Raw genomic sequence first — 19,144 nt, 5'->3', positions numbered from 1 at the left:
TCGATTCGCACCTATACCTTATGGAAAATTTTACGCGTAACAGGCTTATGAGCCTGAAGCAGAGTATCAATGACCTCAGAAAAACCACACCTATCCAAGACTAGGAGTTCAATCTCCAAACAGCCAGATTGGATGGAGAATGGACCCTAAAGTAGAAGGTCCCTCCTCGGAGGCAACCTTCAAGGGGGTAGAGATGACATCTTCACCAGATCCTGTGAGGAACCGTACTTTGGAAGCTTGGCGTTTAGACGTGAGGCCATCAGATCCAACTCCAGAACCCCCCTGGTTGAAAGATCTGCCCTTTCAGAAAAAAACACAAAAAACCTGCTTCCCTGATGTCCACCCCTGGGACGTGGAAGGCTGAAAAAAGGCAATCGTTAGACTCCGCTCACTGGAGAATGCGAGTCACCTCCTTCATTGCTAAGGAACACCGAGTTCCTACCTGGTAATTGATGTATGCCACTGAGGCGTTATCGTCCGATTGAAATCTGATAAACGGACTAAAGCTAGTTGAGGCCAGGCTTTTAAGGAATTGTAAATTGCTCTCAACTGTAAGATGTGTAAGGGAAGAGAAGACTCCATTCAAGTCCAAAGACCACTTAGTCTTGTTAGAGTGATCCAGAGCTATCTTCTGCGATAGGACTCTGTTCCATTGTCTGATCATACATAACTGTAGGAGTCTCAGATGGAACCGAGCAAATGGAATGATATCCATGGAAGCAACCACCAGTCCATACACTGAACCACAGGTGGACGGGAAGAGGACTGAAGAGAAAGGCAAAAAGCCAGAAGTTTGGATTTCCTGACCTCCGTCAGAAAAATCTTCATGGACAGAGAATCTATAAACGTTCTAAAGAAACACACCCTGGTATCAGGCACCAGGGAAATCGTCTCCAGATCACTTTCCATCTGTGGGAACGTAGAATAGTCATCATCTCTTTATGAGATTTCGCTAACTGAAAAGATATCATCCAGATAAGACGCCACCGCTATTCCCTGAGATCTGATCACCGCCAAAAGGGCCCCTAGGACCTTTGTAAAGATTCAAGGAACCATGGCAAGGCCAAAAGGGGAGAGTAACAAACTTGAAATGTTTGTCCAGAAAGGCAATCTGAAGGAAATGAAGATGTTCCCAGTTAATGGGAACAAAAAGAGATGCATCCTTCAGATCTATGGTTGTCCTGAAGGGACCTTCCTGAACCAAGGGTAGAATGGAACAAATAGTTTCCATTTTAAAGAACGGAACCATGAGGAATTTGTTGTTACACTTGAGGTCCAGAATGGGTCGGAAAGTTCCTTCTTTCTTGGGAGCCATAAAAAGATTTGAATAGAATCCTTGACCCTGTTCCTCTATGGGAACTGGAACAATCACTTCCAGAGAAAATAGGCCTTACTCTATACCTGGGTTGCAGATAACCTTGACAGGATAAATCTGCCTCTGTATCCCTAAGACACTACCCTCCAAGGATCTGGGACATCACAGATCCAAGCCTGCTGAAAATGGAAAAGCCTGCCCCCACTTGATCAAAGACTGGAACAGGGGCGGCCCCTTCATGTCGATTTTAGAATCAGCTTAAATGAACTGTAAAGTTAAAAAAAAAAACAAAAAAAAACCCACACACAACTCATGATTTAACCCCTTAATGACTACAATGTACCCTGTATGTCACTGGTCGTTAAGGGGTTTTTCAGGACATAATAGCACAAGTCTAACAAGAACACACTATTAATGCCCTCCCTCCAGCAGCCTTTGTGGAATAGAGCAGTCTCAACGTTGGTGGCAAGACCGTGCTATAAAACAATCAAGTCCCAAAAAAAAGGCCAGCGACATACAGGGTACGTCGCTGGTCCTTAAGGGGTTAAATAGTGCATGTCATTTTCAACAACTTTACAATTTACTTTTATTAACAATTTAGTTTTTTTCTCTTGGTATTCTTAGTTGAAAGCTAAATCTAGGAGGTTCATATGCTAATTTCTTAAACCTTGAAGGCCGCCTCTAATCTGAAAGCATTGACAGTTTTTCACCACTAGAGGGCGTTAGTTCATGTGTTTCATATAGATAACATTGAGCTCAGGCACGTGAAGCTCCTAGGAGCAAGCACTGATTGGCTAAAAATGTAAGGCTGTCAAAAGAACTGAAATAAGGGGGCAGTTTGCAGAGGCTTAGATACAAGGTAATCACAGAGGTAAAAAAGTACATTATTATAACTGTGTTGGTTATGTAAAATTTGGGAATGGGTAACAAAGGGATTATCTACCTTTTTAAACAACAAAAATTCTGGTGTTTACTGTCCCTTTAAAGCTTCTTGTATTGATTCCCCTTATTCCAAGGCTGACTGGACCTCCATGAGGACCTGGATTGCTCTGGCCTGGAAGAGAAAGAGGAAAAACTTTTGTCCCTTGAAGTTTCAAAAGGAACGAAAATTTGAATTTTGACGACCCTTAGCTCTATTTTTCTTGTTCTTGTTGGCTGAGATCTTTTCCAGAAATCTCGGAAAAGATCTCAGCCAGACCAGGATCAAATGACAACTTGTCCTTAAAATGTAAAGGCAGAAACTTGGATTTAGATGTCACCTCAGCAGACCTAGATTTTAATCACAGAGCTCTGAAAGGCTAGAAATCTTGGCTCTTAATCTGACAACTTGCATGCTGGCATCACAGAAAAAGAATTAGCCATCTTTAGAGCCTTGATCCTATCCTGGATCTCCTCTATAGTAGACTCTAATGGAATCAGGTTGGACAAAACATCAAACCAATAAGATGCTTCCCCTGCAACCGTAGCAATACATGCAACAGGTTGCCATAGTAACCCCTGAGGAATATAAATTTTTCATAAGAAAGCCTCCAGCTTCAGAAGCCACTGAGGAATCATCGTCATCAGATAAAAGACTGAGTAACACCGTCTTTGCGGAGTCAGAAGTCTTAGAAACAGAAATTATTTACGATTTCTTCTTTCGCTTATCGGCAACTGGTGCTGATAAAACAGCCAAAACTGCAGAAGTTATTTGCACAGAAATATCTCCTGGTAAAAAAAGCACTCCCTGGAGAATTTTGAGTAACTGCAGGGTACTGCATGTGAAATTTGATAAAGCTTGAGACGCTTGAAGGGAAAGCTGAGGCATGGCAAGGACTATTATCCTGAAAGACCGATGTCTCTGAGAGGGAATTTTAATTCTTAGACAAAATCATATTTTTTAAAAACATGAGGAGCAAAAATTGTACAGGAGTATTAGCCAGCTTAAGACTCGGACTCCAAGCAAGTAAAATTTTTAAAAAGACACACTAGAGTTTGCTTCAAGGACCATGATACTATGAAATTGGTCCCCACAAGCAAAATAATGTCTAGCTAATCAAAACAATTAGCCCCAAAATTTGATACTCTAAACAAATTATAGGCAAACTAAAAGGTAACAGTCATTTTTAATCCTCAGCGCTGCCGAGGACTCACCCTCCGTGGAACCAGCAGGAAGATTCACTAGAAGGAGGTCTGCAGACTAATCAGCCCAGATCTGGTGTTCTGTCGAGAACTCCAATTCCTCAAACTCCAATCTGACGTCACTTCCGGTGACTTCTATTTTTACTATCTGTTTTTGCCTCTGTCTGGGGGGCGCACCACCGATCCTCTGGCATACACCCCAAGTAAACCTTGGGGAATGAGGTTTATAAGGGGGGGCTTCGCCCCCACTGAACCCCCCAAGACGGAGGCAAAATAGATAGTGAAGATAGGAAATTACAGTGCCCATCTGATTGGTTGTGAATCCTGTCACTGAGACACGGACCAATCAGATCATATGTATGGACTCACCGGAAGTGACGTCAGATTGGAGTTTTCGATGTATTGGAGTTCTCGATAGAACACCGGATCAAGTAGAAGACTCATCTATACAAAGCAGCAGCTGATCTGCAGTTCGCTAATACACCCACTGACAGCTTGTCATCGAAAGTACTACTCCAATCTGAAAATCAGCACCAGTAGTTGAAGACAGAACAGCACCGAACATGACCGCTTAAGCAAAAAGGAAAATTAAGTGCGCCACAGTAAAGAAAAAACGGTGCACAAATAAGACACTAGAAACGTCTATATAACAGACACAGATAACGAACATCCTTATGTTAGCTTAACCCCCCCCCCTTATAGAGTAAAGAAAGCTCTTAACCCTCTCATGCCAGCCTCTAAAATGATCTTGTGACACATACAAGAAAATATATATCCCCTGCAGTACCCCTAAAGTATGTCCCTTGCCTGAATAAAATCTCCACTTTAGAGATTAAGTATGTCCCCAGAATAAAACCACAGAGGATTTAATTTATAAAGTGCTGGCTCTTTCAAACCTAGAAGGGAAAGCCCTTACCTGTGTATCCTGGGCAGGACAGGGAACGTATTCTTTAGTGTGTCAAATATATCACCTCTGACAGGGACCTGTAGAAAAAGAAATGACAGAGGGGCCTATCTATCAAGCCCCGTGTTTCTGTTGAGCCTGCAGACTCGCCAGAAACAGCAGTTATGAAGCAGTGGTCACAAAGACCGCTGCTCCATAACCTGTTTGCCTTCTCTGAGCAGGCGGACAGACCGCCGGAAATCAACCCGATCGAGTACGATCGGGTTAATTGACACCCCCCTGCTGGCGGCCCATTGGCTGCGAGTCTGCAGGGGGCGGCGTTGAAGTGACACTTAACAGCTCTGATGGGGTGCTTTTTGCCTCCTCCTGTTGGCCAAGAAATTAATTCCCACTAGTAATTGGAATGAAATTGTGGACTCTCCATGCCATAGGAAAAACTGACAATATTAAAAAAGTAATCTCGTAATCTGTATTATTAAAACAGATCAAGCTGTGAACAATGAAACAAATCTGTTCAAATTTAGAATGCTTTATTAGAAATGACCATAACAAGAAGTTTAACAATTAACTGATTGTACTATTTAAAACAAAAGTAAACATTGTGTTAATTAGCAAGCAAAATAAATTGGATTGTAATAGTAAGACCATTCTATTACCATTTTTGTAAGGTTTCTTCTCCATGGAAGATTACATTCAGTGCTGTCTTAAAGACACATGGCAGCTGATTGGCTGCGTTTTTATAAATCTAATACAAAAATCTAGTGGGCGTGTTTGTAAAAAAAAAAAAAAAAAAAGTCTAGTTTTACTTGTTTTCCTCATCTCTAGTAGACTCTTATGTATATTTATAGTCATAGGTGTGCCAGCTCTTTAAAGCATTTAAAATGACTAATGTGCAAATTACAATTTATGTGAAACCCAAAATATGTGTAATATAAAGCAGTAGGAAAGTCTTCCCTACATATTGTTGGTTGCAAGATACTTGCCAAGTTTACTGTGGCTATGTTTTACTTAAAGGGACAGTCAACATCAGAATTTGTGTTGTTTAAAAAGATAATCCCTTTATTACCCATTCCCCAGTTTGGCATAACCAACACTGTTATGGAAATACACTTTTTAGCTCTGTGATTACCTTGTATCTAAACCACTGCAAACTGCCCCCTTATTTCAGTTATTTTGACAGACTTGCATTATAGGATAACTTAACATGCATGAGCTCAATGTTATCTATATGAAACACATGAACTAATGCCCTCTAGTGGTCAAAATTCATTCAGATTAGAGGCAGTCTTCAAGGTCTAAGAAATTAGCATATGAACCTCCTAGAATTAGCTTTCAACTAAGAATACCAAGAGAACAAAGCAAAATTGGTGATAAAAGTAAATTGGAAAGTTATTTAAAATTACATTCCCTATTAAAATCATGAAAGTTTTCTTTGGATTTGACTGTCCCTTAAAGCCCACAAAAATGCTATTCTTAGTGTTTCCAGTGAAATAGAAATAATCTCTCATCTATCAAGTCTCCCAATTAAATAAAATTTTTCAAATGCGTCTGGCCTTTCAGTAGCCATATCAAAACTTCTGCAGCTTGATCCAGGACTATTTTTTTTATATAGTCTAAATACATTTATACAAAATCACTGGCTTCTTAACAAGAATAAAGCTGGCTCCTACATTTCATAGGTTTGTTAATCCCAGATTTAAAATAATCATCTAGTGATCTCACTCATAAGAAATTGATCAGAACAGCAATATAAAAACACAAGAGCAATTTCATATTGTATTTCTTGCCCAGTGTTTATCTGGCGCTGATCACAGAGGTCTACTGTTTTTATACATTTCTCACAGAACAGGAAAACAAACTACATGGCACATAGTTATTAAGGCTGAAGAGCACACAAACAAAATGTACTGTAATCCTCTCAAACCCCCAAATGAAATATTGCTTTTGTGTTTTAGGTAAAGTTAATTGAGATTTTATCAAATGGTTGTTTAGTTGACTTCCTTTTAGTACTGGCAACTCTAACTTCGATAGAAGCATAGCTATGGATCCTCTGCCGTTTCCGGACAGGTTTTATATTTTACAAACACCCCAGAACAGGGCGAGTGTGCACCTCTAACCCACTCTGTTTTGCCCAAGAGGAACCAACTTAAAAGTCAAAGCCTACACGGGGCAATGAGAAGAACTGTAAGGTACAGACATTGTTAGTCTCTAGATCTGTCGTACAGATGTGCTTCACGTTTAGAGCTTGGATTTTGGCGATTGCTGAATGAGCTGTTGCATATCACACAGGGCTTTTTCCAAGTAATGTGCCAATCGTGCTGCATTAGTCTCCGCACAGCTGTTAAATGCAGACACCGAAAAATTGATGTGATCTTCCATAGGGTTATAGCAGACACCGTATCCATCAGGTACCACAGGACCAAAGCACATGACACAATCAGTCTTTGCTGGCACCTGCAAGTAATTAGAAGAGAGAACCTAAAGTCAGAGCTTATGTTCAGTTTGGTCAAACAAGAGAAACCATTTACTGAGCGCCATACCTGGCTGGTTGAAAGGTTAAAGTGCATGGCTATGGCATATGATGTATCCATGAAAAGTTCAGGCATGCTGACCAGATCTTCTATGGCTCGGAGCTTCAGACCGAGCAGGTGTCGATCTATTGCTTTACCATTTATTGCCTGGGACAGAGCAATACAATATTATGACAATGACAAGCTTTTAGATCTGGATAATAAATACGCAACCCCAATACGTCATACCGTGTCTGTGTATAACCGATGAGCCTGCACAGCTTTTCTTAGGAGATCCACCTTCTCTTGGTTCTAAAGGATGAGAAAAAAACCCACTGTGTAAAGCATAGAGTAGGCCATAAGGCTGGTGTTAATCCTTCTCACCTGTTTTATTTAGTGACTCAGGTAACTACACACGTGCCTTTTGTTACTGCTTCATTTTCTTAAAGGGACATAGAACCCCATTATTTTCTTTCAGGATTCTGATTGAACACACAATTTTAAAACAACTTTCAAGTTTACGTCTATTATTTTGCTTCATTGTCTTGGTATCCTACGTTAAAAGAGCAGCAGCAGTGCACTACTGGGAGCTAGCTAAATATATCTGGTGAGCCAATGGCAAGAGGCATATGTACAGCCACCAATCAGCAGCTAGCACCCAGTAGCGCATTACTGCGTTTGAGCCTACCTAAGTATGCTTTTCAACAAAGCATACCAAGAGAATGAAGCAAATAAGACAATAAAAGTAAATTGATTTGTATAAAATTGCTGCTCTATCTGAATCATGTGAGAAAAATCTAGGATTTGGGGTTCCTTTATTGCCTTCAAGCAGCCACTATACAAACAATTCTGCTCTCATTGCTGCTAGTGATACAAAACCAGCCTCCCGCCATCACATTATTAAACACGATGATGAGCAAAATGCAACTTCCTCAATACCCCACTTAATTTATACAATATAGGGGACTGTTCCGATCCATTAGAAAAGTCTTGCAAGGTGTCTCACACGGGCTGATTCTAAACAAATTCACTGGCCCAGATGTGGTTTTCCAGTCCAACTCTCACTGGGCATCCCTCATTGTATATAATTTAAAAAAAACACCCTGCGAGTGGCGAGCTGTCTCCTGTAGAAAGTGGCTTTATAGAATTCCAACAGGGAAATAGAAGGATTGTCACATTCTTATAGAAACTCACCAACCCAGAGAGCTTTATAGAATCATGCCAACAGTCTTTGAAATCAAGACAATGCTAATCTATTAGTTGTATTGTACCCATACTCTTGCGCTAAGTATTCTAATCTATTAGTTGTATTGTACACATACTCTTGTGCTAGGTATTCTAATCTATTGGTTGTATTGTAGCCATACTCTTGTGCTAGGTATTCTAATCTATTAGTTGTATTGTACCCATACTCTTGTGCTAGGTATTCTAATCTATTAGTTGTATTGTAGCCATACTCTTGTGCTAGGTATTCTAATCAATTGGTTGTATTGTACCCATACTCTTGTGCTAGGTATTCTAATCTATTAGTTGTATTGTAGCCATACTCTTGTGCTAGGTATTCTAATCAATTGGTTGTATTGTACCCATACTCTTGTGCTAGGTATTCTAATCTATTAGTTGTATTGTAGCCATACTCTTGTGCTAGGTATTCTAATCTATTATGTGGCAAACCTCGCCACTTGTTATTGAATTGTTATTTAGGCTAATGGTTAAAATGTATGTTACTGTTTAAACTCCCTGCTGTTTCAGTTGGGAAACCCCTTGTAGGGGAGACTGTTTTTAAAAAGTGTTTGTTTTTCCAGTTGTTGAATAAGTTGAATAAGTTGTTGTTGTTGTTGACTCCCAAACTATGTGTCGTCTAGTTCTTGGTGGAAAGGGGTTATTATTAAAATTACCAAGAGTAGTTATTTGCTTGTCTCTGCTTACCAAAAAGATATTACAGATCCTACTGCCTCTCTGCTACAATTGGTGGCAAGCAACGGGATTCAAACCACACAGCAAGTCGTAGGTCATGTGATGTATATGAACGGACGGTGAATGGGGACAGATTATACCAGACTAGGTATGCTATTACCCCGGAGGCATACCGACAGCGGTTCACCTGAAGAAGCTGGAGAAAGATACCCACACTGAGTGGGCGCATCGCCTAACCAGGGCCGCTAAAGACTGGTTGCAGGCAGCCCAAGTCACCCAGTTGGAAGACCTTTTACAACTCCTGTTGATGGAGCAATTCTTCCAAGGGGTGTCCACTGAATTGCAAAACTGGCTGAGAGATCGAAAACCGTGCACGGTACATACCGCAGCGACCTTGGCCGACGAATACCAAGATGCTCGGAGAGCTCAACGAACACAGCAACGCTCCAGTATTGGGGTCACCCCAAACCCCACTGCAGCTCCCACACCTCTGCTACCCCGTCCTGGAGGGGGAATCCACCCTCCCCGATACCAGACTCGATCAGCTATTTGTTGCCATCTTTGTAACCAACAAGGGCACATTCAGAGAGACTGTCCCAGAAACAATAACCGATCCACCTGGAACAACCAGAACAACCGGGCAACTGTACACTGCTACCAGAACGAGCCCCGACTACAGACCCAACCCGCAGTCTTCTACAAGGAACTCTTGGGCCTCTTACACGAGGCAAACCCAGTACAGGCCGCTTCGGACAACCTACAAAGCCACCGCCAGGTGGTCTATATAGAGGGCCAACGTGTCCAAGGACTGCGTGACTCTGGAGCCACCATAACCTTGCTCCGGCAACATTTAGTTTCCACCAATCAACTCACCGGAGACTGTGTAGCTGTCCGGGTGGCCGGGGAGCCATTTACAAGATTCCCACGGCCAAAGTACACTTGGATTGGGGAGCAGGGTCGGTGAACATAGAAGTGGGCCTTATGCAAAATTTGCCTGCAGACGTTATTTTGGGCAACGACTTAGGGGAGCTGACTTCAGCGTTTGCACCCCGAACCTCCCCACAAGCAGCACTGCCCGTGGTTACCATACAACAGGCCCGCACCAACACACTGATTGATCACTCTGAGGCTCAGGTAAGCAATCACCCCCCTAATGTCTCTTGGGCCCCTCCACTAGAGTTTGGTAGCGAAGTGGCCACTGACCCCTCATTGCAAGTATATAGGGATAAGGTAAACCAGAATCAGGCGGGGTTGGAAGGAGAGAGGTATGGTTGGAACAAGGGGTTACTGTACAGGTATACTGAGAAGATAGTGGCCGGATCTATTCCCCTGTCCGTTCAGCAGTTAATAGTACCTCAGAGGTATAGACGAGAACTGCTACGGGTTGCCCACGATATTCCACTGTCAGGCCACCTAGGAGTTAGTCGGACGAAGCACCGCCTAACTCAGAATTTCTTTTGGCCAGGGATCACCAAAGATATTAGGCAGTATTACCAGACGTGTGACACCTGCCAACGAGTAGGGAAACGAGGAGACCGATATAAGGCAAAGCTACACTCCCTCCCCATAATAGAGGAGCCTTTTAGTCGAGTGGCCGTGGACCTCATTGGCCCCCTAGCCAAGCCTAGCCCCTCGGGGAAGAGGTATATACTCACGGTCGTGGATTATGCCACCCGATATCCCGAGACGGTGGCTCTGGCTAAAATTCATGCCGAGACCGTGGCGGATGCCCTCATCAAAATCTTCTCCCGCATGTGATTTCCCCGGGAGATTATTTCGGACCGGGGCACCCAGTTTACAGCTGAGATTACCCACCAGTTGTGGAGAGCATGTGGGGTGAAACCCATTGTAAATTCCGCTCATCACCCCCAGTCTAATGGGCTCTGTGAACGGTTTAATGGAACACTGAAACAGATGCTCCGCACGGTAGACGCATGCTCCATGTAAATATGTTGAAGCCGTACCATGAACACGCAGAGGAGGTGAATGCTATTTGCGCCCCTGCCGTGCACGACGCAGACAGTTTACCTCTTCCCGACCTCCTAGGAATGAAGAATCGGAACGAAGGTCTGGAAGAGGTACAATTGGGTGAGAGGTTAAGTCCTCGGGAACAAGCTCAAATAGCAGAGCTACTGCAGGAAAAGAGAGACATGTTCTCCAACGTGCCTGGATATACCAGACTGGCCACCCATAGGGTAGAAACCCCAGGTCACCTCCCCATGCGTCAACCTCCTTACCGCATACCAGAATCGGTGAGAGAACATATGCGGAAGGAGATTGACGAGATGCTACAGTTAGGAGTGATTGAGCACTCGGACAGCCCCTGGGCCTCGCCGGTAGTTCAAGTGCCGAAGCGGGACGGCACGACCCGCTTCTGCGTAGACTACCGGAAACTTAATGATAAAACCGTTTCTGGCGCCTACCCTATGCCCCGGATAGATGAGCTCCTGGATAAAATGGCTCAAGGCCAGTACCTCACCACCATAGATCTGTGTAAGGGGTACTGGCAGATCCCACTAGCCGAGGATGCCATTCCCAAATCAGCGTTCGTCACCCCGTTTGGCCTGTACCAATTCAAGGTCATGCCATTCGGGATGAAGAACGCTCCGGCTACTTTCCAGCGAATGGTAGATCGGCTACTGGATGGGTCCCAAGAGTACGCATGCGCCTATTTAGACGACATAGCTATATTTAGCAGCTCCTGGGACGAGCATTTGAACCATATAGGGGCGATCCTAGATCGCATTAGGGAGGCAGGATTAACCCTTAAGCCTAGCAAATGTCATATAGGGATGGCGGAGGTCCAGTAAGAACCGGCCAAGGTAGAGGCCGTAGCCAAGTGGCCCACTCCCCGTACCAAGACCCAAGTGCTAGCCTTTCTAGGTACCGCAGGCTATTATAGGAAGTTCGTGCCTAATTATAGTACCCTAGCCAAACCCCTCACCGACCTCACCCGTAAAAACCTTCCTAAGATTGTTACCTGGAACCCAGAGTGTGAACAAGCATTCCAAGAACTGAAAAACGCTCTCGTAAATGCCCCTATTCTTGCTGCCCTGGATCCAACTAAACGCTTTCTCGTCCATACAGATACTTCTATGTTTGGCTTGGGAGCCGTGTTGAGCCAAGTCGGGGCTGATGGTGGCGAGCATCCTGTGGCCTACCTAAGCAGGAAACTGTTACCCCGAGAAGTTAGCTACGCCGCCATTGAAAAGGAATGCCTGGCCGTGGTGTGGGCCCTCAAGAAACTTCAGCCATATCTATATGGACAGCAATTTTCCCTGCTCACAGATCACAACCCGTTGGTGTGGCTGAACAGGGTATCCGGAGACAATGCCCGGCTGTTGCGCTGGAGTTTGGCGCTGCAGCCGTTTGACTTAACAATCCATTACCGACCTGGGAAGCAAAACGGCAACGCCGACGGGTTGTCCAGACAAACTGAACTTGAACCTTGATCTGTGAACAATCCTCCGGACCTTCCCAAGCCAATCCGTTGGGATCAGACTGGGTATGCCGGTTTGGTTCTGGGGGAGCATTGTGGCAAACCTCGCCACTTATGAACTATGCAGGAATTGTTATTTAGGCTAATGGTTAAAATGTATGTTACTGTTTAAACTCCCTGCTGTTTCAGTTGGGAAACCCCTTGTAGGGGAGACTGTTTTTAAAAAGTGTTTGTTTTTCCAGTTGTTGAATTTGTTGTTGTTGACTCCCAAGCTATGTGTCGTCTAGTTCTTGGTGGAAAGGGGTTATTATTACAATTACCAAGAGTAGTTATTTGCTTGTCTCTGCTTACCAAAAAGATATTACAGATCCTACTGCCTATCTGCTACATATTAGTTGTATTGTACCCATATTCTTGTGCTAGGTATTCTAATCAATTAGTTGTATTGTACCCATACTCTTGTGCTAGGTATTCTAATCAATTGGTTGTATTGTACCCATACTCTTGTGCTAGGTATTCTAATCAATTGGTTGTATTGTACCCATACTCTTGTGCTAGGTATTCTAATCTATTAGTTGTATTGTACACATGCTCTTGCGCTAGGTATTCTAATCTATTGGTTATATTGTACCAACCCTCTTGTGCTGGCTATTCTAATTTATTGTTTGTATTGTACCCATACTCTGCACTGGATATTTCACTTCACCAGAAAAAAGCTTGTTGGACATTTTTAACTACAGCCTTATACTCTTAAAACACATCATTCCTGTTTTATTCTGAAACTAGCAATTAGACTCATTATTAGCACAATACAGGTTTATGGATGCTCAGACAGATAAAACTGCCATCTTATTTCTTAAGGGAAAAGCATCAATATCATGTTAATTAGTCCCCACACTCACTACAGTTACATACTGTATTTATTGCTTCTATGAAGGACTAGGATACCTCATGAAATGCTCATCGTTTTAACCAAATGTACCTGTTACATCCCTTACACTGTTCAAGCAGTTTTATCAATGGGACAAAAACAAAATGCTTTAGTGTGTTAGAGTATTTTTTTAATGCATTATTGCTTGTTTAACCCCTGCAATGCCCCAGAGCATAAATAGGTATGATTTTCAACTAAGGATACCAATTGAACAAAGCAAATTAGATACCAGAAGTAAATTAGAAGGTTGGTTAAAACGGAAAACTCTCATGAAAGTTTAATTTTGACTTTACTGGGACTCTAAGGGAGTGGAGTAGCTTAGATAAAAAAAAAAATTACCCCTGTGGTCGTCATATGTTTTTACCTTGGAATTCTGATGATTGGAGGACACGTATATATATTATACATAAATATGTGTGTGTGCATATAAATAATAACCTATTTAATGAATTGGCAAACAGAGGCATAATCAGGTCTACCTGTTATGTGAAGCACTTACGGTTAACTACAATTATAATATTACGTTTAAGGGGAGTTTTACATTATTCACTGAATTAATTAAAAAGCGACAGTAAACACCTTGATATTATTTCATTTTCATAGTTTCCTGTAATTTAATGTTGGAATTTGTGAGTTTCCTTAAGAGTGTGATGATGTAAAGCTCTCTGGTCTGGTGAGAAGATCCAACAAATCTCGTCAGTACCATGAGAGCCGTTTTACCTCACAGTTCACTGTCTGGGTGTGATGATGTAACAAGTATCGTCAGTATCATGAGAGTCGTTTGCCTCGCTGTGTACGGTCTGGTGTGATGATGTAAAGTTCTCTGGTCTGGGTGTGATGATGTAACAAGTGTAGTTAGTACCATGAGAGCTGTTTAACTCGCTGTGCTATGTCTGGGTGTGATGATGTAACAAGTCTGGTCATTACCCTGAGAGCTGTTTACCTTACTGTGCACGGTCTAGGTGTGATGATGTAATAAGTCTAGTCGGTACCCTGAGAGCTGTTTACCTTACTGTGCACGGTCTAGGTGTGATGATGTAATAAGTCTAGTCGGTACCCTGAGAGCTGTTTACCTCGCTGTGCACGGTCTGGGTGTGATGATGTAAAGCTCTCTGGTCTGGGTGAGATGATCTAACAAGTCTAGTCAGTACCCTGAGAGCTGTTTACCTTACTGTGCACGGTCTAGTTGTGATGATGTAACAAGTCTAGTCAGTACCCTGAGAGCCATTTAACTTGCTGTGCACAGTCTGGGTGTGATGATGTAAAGCTCTCTGGTCTGGTAAGAAGATCTAACAAATCTCGTCAGTACTATGAGAGCTGTTTACCTCGCTGTGCACGGTCTGGGTGAGATGATCTAACAAGTCTAGTCAGTACCCTGAGAGCTGTTTACCTTACTGTGCACGGTCTGGGTGTGATGATGTAAAGCTCTCTGGTCTGGGTGAGATGATCTAACAAGTCTAGTCAGTACCCTGAGAGCTGTTTACCTCGCTGTGCACGGTCTGGGTGTGATGATGTAAAGCTCTCTGGTCTGGGTGAGATGATCTAACAAGTCTAGTCAGTACCCTGAGAGCTGTTTACCTTACTGTGCACGGTCTAGTTGTGATGATGTAACAAGTCTAGTCAGTACCCTGAGAGCGGTTTACCTTACTGTGCACAGTCTAGTTGTGATGATGTAACAAGTCTAGTCAGTACCCTGAGAGCCATTTACCTCGCTGTGCACGGTCTGGGTGTGATGATGTAAAGCTCTCTGGTCTGGTAAGAAGATCTAACAAATCTCGTCAGTACTATGAGAGCTGTTTACCTCGCTGTGCACGGTCTGGGTGTGATGATGTAAAGCTCTCTGGTCTGGGTGAGATGATCTAACAAGTCTAGTCAGTACCCTGAGAGCTGTTTACCTCGCTGTGCACGATCTGGGTGTGAAGAAGACAAGATTTTGAGTGATTTCTCTCTTTGCTGATGAGTTTTTGATCATCAGGCCATAGTCAGCTGAGACATAAAAGCCTGTTATGTTATATCCCCTGCTGAGGCCATTTACTGACAATAGTGAATGAGCTGATAATGTAACTGTCTCACATTGCTATATAAACTGGTTTGATGAATCAGTATTCTCTGTTCATTTCTATCTTTGTATAAACAAGAATAAGCTATTTTATATGAGTGATGGAATTGTTTTACTTCAATGTTCCGTTAAACACCTTTATCTTTATAAAAGTAAGTACATAACCATATCTGAGCCTAAGTAAAAAGCATACGTCACATCATACACTCTCATACACTGACTATGACAAAAGGCTCCCAACCCCCTATATCACTTGCCTGTTTCTCTGAGTTTTCCATTCCTTGCACAAACCTCAGGGACTCCACAGAGGCAGAGCGGATGGTGTCTGTCCTGCCAAGACGAAACATGCGAAGAGATGCGCTCTCGTAAGTGGCACATGACCGGCCGTACATCCTTGGAAAAGGAAAAACACACACATTATGGACTCGCCAATAAACTAGCTCATGATCCCAGAAAACTAAACATTAACTGTAGGCCAGATTCCCAAAGGCATAATGGGCAGCTGCCTAAGGGAAACACACTGCTGTATGTCTCTGCAGTTATGGGAAAACTAATTCAAGAAGTGTGTAGACAGATGTAGGAGATCTGATTGGTTGTCATGAGTCATTGACTACAAGATCCTACTCGGCACTCTAAACAGAGGGATGTAGTCCATATTTGCTTATATACACTCTGGATTTGCTTGAGCCACTTTGCACCCCTGTGATGAAGTAGTTTTTACTCACATGATGAACACATTGTTTTCAGTGTTTATTTGCGTGGTACTCACACAAATCATAGCATTTTTTTTCAGCAGACCAATCACTTTTAGAAAATAACTTTAGTCTCTACAAATATCCAACAATGGCAAAAAGCCACAATATGAAATGTAAAAACAAAATTTATGCTTACATGATACATTCATTTCTTTCCTGGCATGGAGGGTCCACGATTCCATTCAATTACTGTTGAGAATTCAGTTCCTGGCCACCAGGAGGAGGCAAAGACACCCCAGCAAAGCTTTAAGTATCCTCCCACTTCCCATAATCCTGAGTCATTCAGCCGAGGGAAAGGAAAAGAGAAAGATAACACTAGGGGAATAAAGGTGCCTGAAGATTAGAGAAAATTACATGTCGCCTTAAATTTATAAAAGGGCAGGTCATGGACTCTCCATGCCAGGAAAGAAAATAAATTATCAGCTAAGCATAAATTTTGTTTTCTTTCCAATGGCATGGAGAGTCCACAAATCCATTCAATTACTGTTGGGAAACCAATACCCAAGCCAGAGAGGACACATAATGGACAGGGAGGAAGAATTAAAGGTAGGCAGACCTAAACTGAAGGCACCACCACTAGAATTACCTTTCTCCCAAAAGAAACCTCCGCTGAGGCAACATAATAAAGGACAAGCCAGGAAGAGAAGGAAGTTGTCCTACCAAACTGATCCTTGGAAGCCTCTTCTTAAGGGCCCAGGACTACTAGACATCTCTGGAAGAAAAAGCTGTAATCCAATTAGGAGGCAACTGTCCATTTGTCCATAAGTCAAATGAAGACAGCCCGCAGTCAGAATAAAGATAAGACACAGAATGTCTAAACTCCTAGAAGATTTGAAAAGAATATGAATCGTATCCAGGGGAAAACAAATTAAGACTCCAGAGAGGAGCAAGAACTTAAAGGCAGGCCTGATTCAAAACCAGCCCCTGAGCAAAGACCAGACTTTACACCATCTTCTTAGGGATGATAGCCATCCCCAAAAACACTCCCCCCGCCCCCCCCCCCATGAGAAAACAAAAGCTTCACCTGGGTGCAAACCCACAACCTTCTGCTTCAGGATTAGTGGAACTAACCACTACGCCTTATCTTCCCAAATGAAAAGGGAAGAGATCCACCATTAAAGAGAAATACCAGAGAACCTCTCTCCAAACCCTCAAGGGGAAAATACCTTGCACCAAGGAAAAAACTAGAGACTCAAGTGAGAAACAGGCAAGACAGACCAAGAAAGAATTCTGCTAAGACCCTGGTGTACTCACCCGGACCAGAAAAACAAAGTCCTTAACTGAAAACTCTCTCAGAATTGACTAGCCATCAATCTCCACACAGCCCGCCTTGGCGAACTAGAGATTGATGAAAGAAAAGAGACCTTGAGTATAAGGTCCTCCCATATCGAATCTGCAGACCAAGACCTGGACTACCAAGGAGGAAAGCAACAAACCACCAAGGTTCGCTCCTATCTAATGCGGGCAATAACTCTGGATATATGAGAGAAGCCATGCGGTTGTGTAAGGTATGTCAGGAAACTTAAGAGTTAGGATCTCAACTGCGGCTTGCTTGTCAGTTTAGTAGATGTATCACTAAGCAAACGGACTATCACAGAATATAGCCCGCAAATGTTACAGTGAAAAGTTGTTATGATGTATCAAATTATGCTGCTGGCAAGGAGTTTACTTATTGCAACAAGTAGCAGTGGTAAGTATGGTGAGCACAGAAGCGTAATGAGGAAATCACAATAGTGGAGTTCTGGGAAGAGGAAGCTTAGAAAACAAAGTATGCAAAACAATTCTACTTGGCTAATCCGAAGTATGAGGTAGAGAGACTTGCTTCCTAGATAGCAATTAAGAGAGTCTCGTCACAGAAAGAATGTATACAATTGCACTGTTTCCTTGATTCAGTGAAACAACTGCTTGAAGCTGCGGTAGAGCACAGGAGCCCAACTAGTAGTGACGTTGTGTGGGCGTGTCAAGATGATTACGAGTGCGGTTACACTTCAGCTTGAGGGGCGTGTTCTAGTTCCGAGACAGGATGCCGCTTGCAGTTCCCTGTGTTCCGGATAACCGGAGGGAAGTATGCAGGGTCCGGTGAGGAGAACTCTGTTAGTTGAATCAGGACTTACCCTTAAACTCCGCTTCTCAGAGTAGGATCCTTGCTAATAAGACCAGGGTCAGCAAGGTTAGGCTTCGTAGTGTCAGGATGAGTGATAACCTGACGATTACAGTTGGTATTGTATGTCTCTTTGGTTGAGAGGAATTTGTAATCCGAATATTAGAGAAACAAGTAATCCAGAAAGGATCATAGGAGAGGCCGAGTCTAGCACGAATGCACAATAACTAAGCACCTGTTTAAGGTGTGACTAAAACTTAAATAGGCTATTGGTACTGACATCACAGGTCACGTGATGTTTGGGGGAAAGGAAAAGATGACATGGATTCCTTACAGGTTGATCTCCAGAACCCCCACCTAAGGGTTAAATCGGGGTACACCTCAGGAAGAAAGGCCTTCACCCCTGAAAAAAAAACCCACCTGTCTGATCAGACAGTCTGCTTCCCAGCTGAATATTCTCGAATAAGGATGGCTTAAAAGAGACAATCGAAGAGCTCAGTCCACTAAAGGAAGCTAGAGACCCCCCTCATTGTCAGGCCTATTTATTCCTTAAAGGCTGGTATAAGCCACTAAAAGAATAAAGATTAAATTGGAAACTGAGAAAACAGACAGAGCTCAGTTAGAGAGTAGAGGATCCTTAGATTTTTATTAAAAAAGATTAACAAAGGACTTTCCCTCCAGGGTCTTCTGCTGTGGAGCAGTTACAGTACTTTCAGGTGTGTCAGCTTCATCCAGACTTCTAACAGGGACCTGAGATAAAAGGAAAGCAGAGTAAACATAACCCTGGTTGCCGGTTGGGGGTTAGCATAGATTGCAAGAGGGATAACAGGGACTACCCCGCGACCTCCAGCAGCTAACAGCTACCAATACTCTTACTCAAGAGGATTACATGGACACAGCATTTCCTCAGTCATGTCTTGAAGGGAAACTACCCTTTAAAGGACTTAATTCAATATTTTCTTCAGAGCACCATCTTCGCACATCCTCCTTGATGTACAAGGCAAACAATGACTGGGGGATTATGGGAAGTGGGAGGATATTTTAAAGCTTTGCCTCCTCCTGGTGGCCAGGAGCTGAATTCCCAACAGTAAT

The 19,144-nt window shown here is 42.9% G+C and overlaps 1 protein-coding gene across 3 annotated transcripts in view; it reads right to left on the bottom strand.

Moving 5' to 3' along the window:
• Positions 1 to 4,853: 4,853 nt before the first annotated feature.
• Positions 4,854 to 19,144, bottom strand: part of CRAT (carnitine O-acetyltransferase) — a 67,534-nt gene continuing 53,243 nt past the window's right edge. For all 3 annotated transcript variants that reach the window (XM_053696117.1, XM_053696118.1, XM_053696119.1), the window contains 4 exons: positions 15,454 to 15,589; positions 7,100 to 7,162; positions 6,881 to 7,018; positions 4,854 to 6,794 (listed from right to left, as the gene is read on the bottom strand). In XM_053696117.1, the coding sequence (XP_053552092.1) occupies positions 6,579 to 6,794; positions 6,881 to 7,018; positions 7,100 to 7,162; positions 15,454 to 15,589 (553 nt within the window). In that variant the 3' untranslated portion in view covers positions 4,854 to 6,578. The remainder of the gene's footprint in view (positions 6,795 to 6,880; positions 7,019 to 7,099; positions 7,163 to 15,453; positions 15,590 to 19,144) is intronic.

Source organism: Bombina bombina, chromosome 12 (genome assembly GCF_027579735.1).
Source record: "Bombina bombina isolate aBomBom1 chromosome 12, aBomBom1.pri, whole genome shotgun sequence".
Taxonomy (NCBI): Eukaryota; Metazoa; Chordata; class Amphibia; order Anura; family Bombinatoridae; genus Bombina; species Bombina bombina.
Note: the sequence above shows the minus strand (reverse complement) of the source record. Positions and strands in the feature narration are given on the sequence as shown.